Source organism: Chenopodium album, chromosome 9, assembly GCF_948465745.1.
Source record: "Chenopodium album chromosome 9, dcCheAlbu1.1, whole genome shotgun sequence".
Classification (NCBI taxonomy): Eukaryota; Viridiplantae; Streptophyta; class Magnoliopsida; order Caryophyllales; family Amaranthaceae; genus Chenopodium; species Chenopodium album.
The window spans coordinates 62286868-62297141 of NC_137842.1; the positions used below are offsets into that span (position 1 = coordinate 62286868).

General features: G+C 29.3%; 2 protein-coding genes across 2 annotated transcripts; one reads left to right on the plus strand and one right to left on the minus strand.

The window, feature by feature from the left end:
- Window positions 1-2048: 2048 nt before the first annotated feature.
- On the minus strand, window positions 2049-4484 carry LOC145557887 (serpin-Z2A-like). The gene is made up of 2 exons (XM_081619064.1): window positions 3987-4484; window positions 2049-2882 (listed from the first exon to the last, which is right to left on the minus strand). Exons 1-2 carry the CDS (start codon window positions 4482-4484, stop codon window positions 2049-2051), a joined length of 1332 nt encoding a protein of 443 aa, XP_081475190.1.
- A 3691-nt stretch (window positions 4485-8175) lies between these two features.
- Window positions 8176-9957, plus strand: LOC145557888 (uncharacterized). The gene is made up of 4 exons (XM_081619066.1): window positions 8176-8361; window positions 8699-8885; window positions 9002-9138; window positions 9838-9957. The coding sequence occupies exons 1-4, from the start codon at window positions 8176-8178 to the stop codon at window positions 9955-9957; spliced, it is 630 nt and encodes a 209-aa protein (XP_081475192.1).
- Window positions 9958-10274: the final 317 nt, after the last annotated feature.

Here is a 10274-nt window from a genome sequence, read left to right on the forward strand (position 1 = left end):
AAAGTAAAAATAATTGAGTACCTAAAAGGTGAAATTTTTAACAATTGAGTACCTAATTGTGTGCTTAACTCAAAAAAAAAAGTTGTTTATTAAATTATATCATGCATATACATATATCAAGAAAAAATATATGTGCATGTAAAAAAAAATTGTTAAAAAACTAAAAATTAGATGGAAAGAATATAATTCAGAGAAACATTGAACCTTTTGTACTCCATAAGTCCATAGTACGGAATATTTTTTTTTTATTGCCTAATATTTTAACCTAAGTCAATCAATTAATACTAAGGTTATTTTGACTTTTACCACCTGACAAAATCCCAAAAATTGCTTTTTTTTTTCTTTTCTTTTCAGGAAACCCAAAAATTGCTTTTACCACCTCCACAATCAAAAGTTTTAATTTACCACCTCATAAACAAATTAAAGTTAGATTTTACAACCACAACCTAACTCCATTGACGAAAAATTGATGTGGGCCCCAGTATTTTACATTTCCATCCAAATTAAAAGGTAAAACCCCGGTTCCCCCCCCCCCCTCTCTCTCTCTCTCTCTCTTCATTTTCTCACCTTCCCTATTCAATTGCAATCAATTTCTCACCTTCCTCTATTAAATTGTCTGAAATTTAACCTCTCTAATCTCAATTTGTTTTCTTCTCTCTATAAAGTAAAACCCTAACTTTGAATTTCATCACTATTGGGTGACACCACAAAATTTTCTGATGGTGATACACTTATGTAGGACATTTCCGGCTGCAATTGACAACCACCAGCGTCAACCATTACTTCTAATTGAACACAATTATCATTCTTAAACCCTAGTTACATTACCGAGTTAATCGGGCCGGTCTTCGGGTCTAGAAATGTATTTTTTCGGCCTTCGGTCCGTTCCGGTCCAAAACTCTATAAAAATCGGTATTGGACCAGATTGATTTTTTTTTAAATGCATGAAACCTTAAATAATAGTTAAAATTATTCTTAATAAGCTTAGAAAACTTTAAATTTATGAGGTTTTTTGTACTAAATATACAAAAAAAAAAAAACGATAAAGTGTAGACTTTCCTTTACTTTTTCGAGTTTTCCATATAATTACTAAAAAAAATTAGAATTCTTTTTTAACAAAATTCTTAAATTGGTCCAAAGCGGTTCGGTCCGGGTTTGATCCTAGCTTTATCGGTCCGGTCTTCGGTTCTTAAAATTCTAATTTTCGGTTTAAGTCGGTCTGGGCCGGTATCGAACCGATGAACAGTCCTACTTACAATCAAACATAACAATTGGAACATAATTAAGACAAGAATTGTGAAAGTATACATAATAATTCATGGTATTTGCAAATGAACTGAAATGAGTAACTTCTTCCAGTTTCCTTCTTAACCATGTTAAACGAGCACAAATTTGGAACAATTGGATGCTAGGATTGTTAGGGTAGAGCATATTTGAGGATTTTGGAACAAATTCGCATAAACAAAGCTGATTTCAGGGATTTTTGGACAAAAAGAGGGACCTGGGTTTTATATACAACATAATCGAGGAAAATTGGGGTAAAATTGAAAAAATAGCCCCGTCACTGGAGTTAGGTATGGTGGTAAAACCTAATTTTAATTTTTTTATGGAGTGGTAAAATAAAAAAATTTATTGTGAAGGTGGTAAAAGCAATTTTTGGATTTTTGTGAGATGGTAAAAGTCAAAATTTCCTAATACCAATAGTAAAGTTTCTCTAATTATATCAAGATTTTTCAGTCATCGACTTTGCAAGTTTCTCTAATCATATTTTCTGCTGGTGATATCTTTCATTTTGTGTACTAATTTAATAAGCAAGGATGCACGCTGCATTACTTGTTTAAGTTGTTTGTTCTAATATATGATACGGTAAACAGTAAACTGATGTTACATACTTGCATTCTACTTTGTAGCATTTTATGCAATAATCAATTATTAGCTGACCACAATTAGTACTAAAATAAACTCTTAACAATTAATAAAGTATTATTGTAACACAAACTATAATATGGCTAGTCCAAGAAGAGAATATAGGGTTCAAGCTTGCAATATTATCTTACTCTTGTAGATTGAGGATCAACCACTGTGCCAACGAAAAGTATAGCCCCTGAAAAATCTTCCCTAATAATAAACATGAATGAATGGTCCGCCACAAAGTTTATTGGTGGTGGTGGTGGAGTTAACCTTCGCGCTGCCTTTGTGGCTAGATGAACACGGGTGAAAGCCACGGCTTTGGTTCCTTCTTCATCAACTTCCACACGACATTTTTGAACCACATTTGTAACAAAAAGCCCTTGACTTTTAACCGGAAAGTCAACGAATCCCGTAAGATCCTTGTTATGCTTATCAAATGGCAATGTTAATCCTAACTCTTTCATAGGGTCCGAGAGTTGAACTTGGCATTCAAAATTAAACTTCGGAATGGAGAGTTTGTCAATTGATGTACTCTCGAGCTTAATCCTGTCCCTAAACATGGACGCGTCTATATTGATGTTTTGCATTAGATTTGGCAATCCGTCCTTTTGTTCAGGCAAGAAAATGTACATTGAAAAGCTCCTAGCTTTTTCACCCTTTTCGACTTCTTCTTCGTTGTATAGCATCCTTAAGACTTGACATCCCTCGAAAGTTCCATAGTCGAAGCTCTTATGAGTTTGTTCAATGAAGGGGACTTGAACTTTGTTTCCATTGAGCAAGTAAAACTCTTCATCTTTAGTCTCTTCAGCCTTGAATCTTTTAACCCATGTTCCTTTGAAGTACAAGGCATTTAACAATAGCATCATGGTGTCTTTAGCAATCATGTTTTCCGAAATTATTTGTTTGATAAAGCCCTTTGATATTGATTCAGCCCAAATATTCACTTCACTTACTATTTGCTTCACTTCATCCTTCAAAAAATGATGAAATATGTTAAAGAAATTAATAATACATATTTTTTTAAAAAAAAATAAGAACACATTAATGTTTAATAAGAGCAAAATAAAATTTAATTTGTAGTTTTACGGAATACATAGATCAAGTTACCAAAAATGTTGCTAGATTAGCTCAACTCTCAAGAAACATAAAATCCAAAACAAACAAACAAAAAAATTATTAAATAAATAAACTTGGAATATATTTCATCTGTTTTTATTTAGTTGACGCGTTTGATTTAGACACATATATTAAGGAGAGGAGAGAGAGTATGAAAAAACAAGTGGGGTATTTTGTAAATGCAAGGTAAAAAATTTACCCAAAAGAAAACGTGTCAACAAAAAAAAAACTTTCTAAAAAGGAAACGAAGGTAGTATTGAAGAAGATTTAGTATACAGTGAAAAATTGCTCCAGAAGGTCAGAATTAATTAAATTTTATTTAACTTAACTTTAAATTAGCAAATATCTAGCTATTCGAATAGCTAAGCCCGTAAAACATAGGTTCACTACAATTACTCCGTATTAGAATATCAAAAGATACCATGTATTTGACTTATTATTATGACTTATGGTTTATGGGTGAACTTGCTATATATGAAACATTTTGTATATCATCTAGCTATTTATTTATGATATTATTTTTTCACGTTAAAAAAAATATCTTCTGTAATCTTTTAAATTTTCATATAATGAATTTATAATATTATGTTAGACTTTAATGTTCCAAATAAGTGGTTCTATCAATCCATGGATATATTCCCACCACATTTTCTTTCTCGTAAGACCATCAGTAATTTAAAGACTTTGATTCTTAGTAAAATTAAATACAATATAAATCTTCATACCTAATTAATGGTCCCAAAATATATTATGCTTTTTGATACAGTACATTATTTTCAAGATTTATGGTTTAGGGCCGGTTCACATTTACTTAATTTCAGTTTAGTTCAGCTCCAATCGGTTTAGTTCAGTAAATGTGAATAGGCCTTAGTCTCAATCTTTCTACTACGTATATGACAATCAAATAAAGAAAAAACATGGCTAACAAAAAAATATAACTTAAATCACACAATAATTACCTTGTTATTGAAATCAACAGGCCAAGCTTCAGTTTTGAATTCAGTCCTTAAAACCTCTCGAAACGGAGCTTTTAAAGGAAACTTGTTATCAACCCACAATATATTAGCAAAAGAGATTTCAGGCGCATCATCACCCTTTGATTCCCTAAACACATCGGCTAAACCCGACGCCATCTCATTAAATTCATTGACGTCGTTGCACCCAAGTAGCTCAAGCAATTGTTCTAGCGTCGGACCTTGACATCCTAGGGCCAAGATGTTAAGCACGGCGTCGATTGAAAGCGGAGATAATACCATGTTTGTAGGACTATTGTTGTTTTCCGTAAGACTTTTTTGCAATACATGATTGGCTACTTTCAAGCTGAAGTTCATGATAGGGCGCCCACCCTCGGTGATCACCGAGTAGCGACGGTGTGTAGTGCACGGCTTTTTTTCTACTTGGATGCCTTGTGGAGCTTTGCCTCCAGTGCTGCGCTTACAATTTTTTGTTCTCGCCATTTTTGTATGAACAAAGATTGGTTCAACAAAAGAGAGAAAACTGAGTTTATGTAAAATGTAACGTATGAAAACTAAAAAACTGTTTTTATAGACGATTAGAGATAATGAAGACTCAAACCCTAAAATAATTTGTTAAAAGAAAATTTTGAAAATTTGTAGTGATCTCTAACATCAGGGCCAGGCGGCCAGGCCCATAGCCCGCATAATAATTTTTTTTTTTCAAGGGAGCCCACAAAATAAACTGTTATCTATCTATCTATATAATTCTATACTATACTATACTATATTACGAAGTATATATTAAAGTAATCCCAAAATTATCCCCACAATAAACATGTTATTACCTCATAAAAAATTTTCCAGCTAAAAAGTTTGTTATTTTTTTTTTTTTTTATTTTTTTTTGAAAGAAGTTTGTTAAGTTTTAGCCTTATTTTTAGGGAAGGAAATTAAAAGTGTTATAAAAAAATAAAAATGTTACGTGATTTTGTATAATACTACTTAACTAGATGAAACTCGTGCGATGCACGGTTTGTTTGAATTTTTAAATATAGTTTTTTTTATACGTATATTTAATTTATGTGCTAAAATTTGTTATATATTTAGATAAAATTCCTAATATCAAAAGATAATATTTTATATTTAATTAAATTTAAATTGGGAAATCTCATTCGCCAATTTTGCTTACGTGGTATTTAAATTATTTAATTATAAAAGATTTTTAATAATCTCTTATTTAATTGGTTACTACTAAAATTTATAATTCTACATAGCACAATAATAAAATTAGAACCTATGTGGCTCTTTAAAAACTCGGGAAAAAACTTAATTGATAATAAGCGTATGCTTTAATATTACGAATACTAAAAATATTATTACACCATACGCCTTCAATTCCTTCTCTAGATCACATTGCGAACAATGATTTCGTTTTATATATATAATGTTTATTATACATTTTTTATGTTTTTTTTTTTAATAACAATGATTTCGTTTTATACGTTTTTAATAAACGAATAATGAAAGTATTATTGTACTGTAAAACAGTTCATAGCACGGGTTCTAAACTAGTACGTACATTTATACTCTCATTACCTGTGTGTAATCCAAACCGCAAAATTGCGGTTTGTATGCAATTTTTTCAAACTGCACTAAACCGCACTTCTAAAAAAAACGTACCAAACCGTAGGTGCGGTAAGGTTTGCGTTTTAACCATATTTTTAAAAAACTATTATTATTCTTTATAAAATAAAACTTTTATTTTATTTTATAATTTTAAATCTATTTGGCACAACTTTATACGTGACACCCTTATTGATACTCCCTCCGTTTTAAAATACTTGCTCCATTTCTCCATCCGCGAAGTTTTAGGAGAAATTGGAGAAAATAATAAAATAAGGAGGTAATAATGGGGTAAGTGGAAGAATAAAAAATGGTAAAAAGCAAAAGTAGTGGGGATAATTAGAGGAGAGAGAGCATGAAATTAATAAAATATAATTAATGGTGGGTCCATTAGGTGAGAGAAAATAATTAAATATTGTAAAAGCTTTCCAAATAAGGAAATGGAGCAAGTATTTAAAAACGGTCGGAAAAGGAAAGTGGAGCAAGTATTTAAAAACGGAGGGAGGATTTGTTTTAAGTTACGTTGTGTTGATATGAATTTATAATCATATATATAATAATAATAACTAATATATAAAGCTAAACTTTTAGCCAGGTCACGAGACAGCGACATTTGACATTCCAATTTTTCGCCAAGTGTCGCGCCACGTAGGATAGATTTAAATAGATTTCATAAGATAAAAAAGTTAGTTTAGATTTCTATTTAGATAGAATTTTAGGATAAAATTGTTAGTTTATAGTTTTATTTTCGATAAAATACCAATATTTCAGATGTACAAATTGAATTATAATTTTATTCAAAAAAAAGCATTAGATTATAATTCACAAAAATTATCATATAAACTTATTTTTTATATCATAATATTTTTTTGTAGTGAAGTAAGTAGTTCAAAGCGTAAAACATCCATACCGGTTAAAATAATACTTTTCACAATCTAATAGAATTATTACTATGTAGCTCTGTCAATTAGGGTTCGGTCATGAGTCATCTCGAATTGAGTCATTTCAAGTTACGAGTCACGAAATGTTTAACCCTATCCCAAAGTTTTGGGTTCGGGCCGGGTCAACCCAACGAGTTTTGAACATTTATTTTGTTTTATTTATTTTTTGCTATATTTTTTTTTATGTATTAAATCGAACATTTCCACCGATTCCTACTAGATAGCAAATTGTCACAACAACACTTCAATTCCTAACTAATTTTGTATTGATGATATATTTTAAAATTTTGACATATATCTTAAATTCAATAAACAACCCGGGCATCGCACGGGTACAAAACTAGTCATAAAATAAAAGTAAAAATTTTCTTTTAAAAAGAATTATTATAATTTTTTGGAAATTTTGCAAAAAACAATTTTTTAATTTTTTTTTTTTCATATAACCACCTTGTAAAAAAAAATGTTGCAAAAGACCACCAAGTTTAAAAATTCTGTTGCAAGTTACCATTTTTTTAACCAAATTTATCAATTGTTTTACGTTGAACTGGTGGTAAATTGCAACAAAATTTTTAAAATTGGTAGTCTTTTGCAACATATTTTTTAAAAGGTGGTTATTTGCAAAAAAAAAAAAAAAAAAAAAAAAAAAAAAAAAAAAATTTAAAAGGTGATTTATTGCAAAATCTCCTAATTTTTTCAAAATATAGTTAAACCATACCAAACATAATTAAACACTTAATATAAGACAGAAGGAGTATAATATATGTCGTACGTATACCTGTTGCTACCTTCCATGGGAGGGGTGACGATAACACTAAGCACTTGAAGATCCTTCCTCGCAACCGAGGGATTGAACTAAGAAGATACATAATCAACCATATCTTTCATTGAGGGTGCACAGAAGTGTTGACTAAACCTTAAAGGATCTTCTTCACAACGAGTCCATATTAATAAAAATAATAATCCATCTATGGTAAGACTTAATAGCATAACTAAGTGGAATAATGGAGAAATTCTCTTTCTATGTTCCTTAACATGATAATTAAACACATGTTATTTAACAAAGTAAAAATAAACCCACTTAATTGCTAATTACTCCCATACATGTTTTCGCTATACAATAAGTTGTTCTTAATTTTTTTACCATAGTTCATAAATGGTAAGACTTAGGAGCGGCATAACTAAGAAATAAAATAGTGGAGAAATCATCACCTTCTACATTACTTAGCATGAAAATTAAACACATGCTATTTAACAAATAATTAAAGTAAACAAACTCACTTTCTAAATTACTATATATATAATAGCATTAGGTTTTTAATTTCTTAGTCTACTTATCATTTGCATTTTGCACAAAATTTCTAAACAACTAGTTCAAAGTCTTACAAAAAAATTCCTTCTCTTAATTTACTTCAATAAAAGTTATCACTTCTTTCAATTCTAAATTCTCCAAATATTTCCTAGCTAAAAAAGACCCTCCAAATTATCAAGTATGGTTTTTATCTCAAAGAATTTTATATCCATTTTTATATTTATCACCTTCCTTAACGTAATACGTATAAATGGGCTCATGTCAACCGGCCTACAACCATTTTCCTTTCCCCAACCATTAGACCACTTCAGTACCGGGAACATGAGTAAAATCATGTTCAATCAAAGGTACTATTTAGACCCAACTAATTGGCCTGGCCAACAATCAAAAAACCCTCTCATAGTGTACTTTGGAGGTGAAAGTCCTTTAACCGATTATATTATACAAGACATTGGAGTTATTAATCAAGCAGCACCAAAATTTAGGGCATTAGTCCTATACATTGAGGTATTTTTATTTAAATTTTGTTTATTCTATTTGATTACTCCTATTAGCTAATTTATTTATATATATATTATTAGTAATTTTTTTTTGCTCACTTGATGTTATTAGTTGTAGGTATAGTACTAATAAAATGGAATTTTATTTTATTATCACTAATTAATTATTGACTAGGGAGTATTACATGTTTGAAAATTTTAACACTTTTAAATAGCAAATGAAATGATTTTTTTTAGTAAAATAAGTATTACTATATATTTGTACTTGTGAAGAATATATTTTTTATTCCTTTTTTTTTTAATTAAAAGTACATTACATATATAACAAATTCAAATTTTTGCAGCATCGATTTTATGGTATGTCTATACCTTTTGGATCTATAGACATAGCCTTAGGAGAGGCAGAAGTACGGGGATGTCTTACTTCCGAACAGGCATTAGTCGATTTTGCGGAGATTATAATCGATATAAAAAAAAGATTATTAGATCAACATGCACCGGTTATAGTAATAGGTTGCTCCTATTCTGGAAGTAAGTAATTAGTTAGCTTTTGTTATTATTATTTGACTTTTTAACATTTTTGATATAATCTATAATAATATTATAAACATTATATTAATTAATTATGTAATTTTCTATATACACAGTGTTAGCCGCATGGTTTAGGCTCAAATACCCTCATATTACGGTTGGAGCACTAGCCTCCTCGGCTCCTATGTTTTATTTTGATATAAATATGCCATGGGAGAACAAATTTCTTTCAACAGTGAGCCATGATTATAAGGTATATTATCCAACCATTATTCTACTTAGTACGGAGTATAATGTAGTTTGTTTGTTTTTTTTTTTTAATGTGTACTATCCTATACAATTATGAATATTGATCAATGGCACTCTAATAAGTCTCATTATTTATCCAAACTTAATGAATACGTAGTAAATTGTAGTGATGGAGAAATTAAGGAGAATTTTTTTTTTTTTAAAACAATTAAGGAGAAATTAAATAGGCTAAGGTAAGTAGTTTTTTTTTTCCCTAAAGATATTCTAAACTCAATTTATTGTTCAACGTGTACATAGAACTAGTAATAACTAAGCTAATACGTAAGATCAAAATAGTATATATGAAACTTACTATTGTTATTGTTTCACGTGTATGTAGAACTTTTTTTTTTTTTTTTTTTTTTTTTTTTGAGGGAAACGCGTATATAGAACTAGTAATACACTAATACCTAATATGTAAGATCATAATAGTTGGAGTGTTGGACTAACAATGAATGACACAACAAATAATATACTACGTAAATGATATATATTAATGGGCTGCAAACTTTTACAATGTTCTTGGACTTCGTTTGAGACTTTGAGCCTATATTTTAAGAAAATGCTTATTTTGAATCATAAATAATTTGTTGGATGAACGAACTGTGTAAGTTATTTAGTAAACGAGCGAGTGCATCCTTAAAAATGTTTTATATTTTTGTAGATTGTAAATGTAAAGTGTTACGAACGCATACAAAAATCATGGGAAATGATTGACAATATTACATCACTACGAGCTCAAGGAATTGCCTATCTTAACAAGCTCTTTAAAACATGCAGGTAATGTAATGTATATTGTACCTTTAGTTTAATTGCATATTGCATACATACACAAGTATATATATATATATATATATATATATATATATATATATATATATATATATATATATATATATATATATATATATATATATGTATATGCAAATTATTATTAATTTTTTTTTTTGGTTAAATAAATTATTCTCATAAAATTAGTTTTGATACATTCTCTTTCGTTTTGTATAGTCCATTAATATCAATTGCAAATCTAAAATCAAGCTTAGTAAGATATTATTCGTTTATTTACACACGACAATAAAATTTTTAAAAAAAAAAAAA

What these genes read in the sequence shown, in the direction of transcription:
- LOC145557887 (XM_081619064.1), bottom strand. Translation starts at nt 4,484, where the DNA reads ATGGCGAGAACAAAAAATTGTAAGCGCAGCACTGGAGGCAAAGCTCCA. An exon ending in CTGTTGATTTCAATAACAAG is followed by an intron (nt 2,883 to 3,986) that starts GTAATTATTGTG and finishes CATTTTTTGAAG; the next exon opens with GATGAAGTGAAGCAAATAGT.
- LOC145557888 (XM_081619066.1), top strand. Translation starts at nt 8,176, where the DNA reads ATGAGTAAAATCATGTTCAATCAAAGGTACTATTTAGACCCAACTAAT. An exon ending in AGGTTGCTCCTATTCTGGAA is followed by an intron (nt 8,886 to 9,001) that starts GTAAGTAATTAG and finishes CTATATACACAG; the next exon opens with TGTTAGCCGCATGGTTTAGG. An exon ending in CAGTGAGCCATGATTATAAG is followed by an intron (nt 9,139 to 9,837) that starts GTATATTATCCA and finishes ATATTTTTGTAG; the next exon opens with ATTGTAAATGTAAAGTGTTA.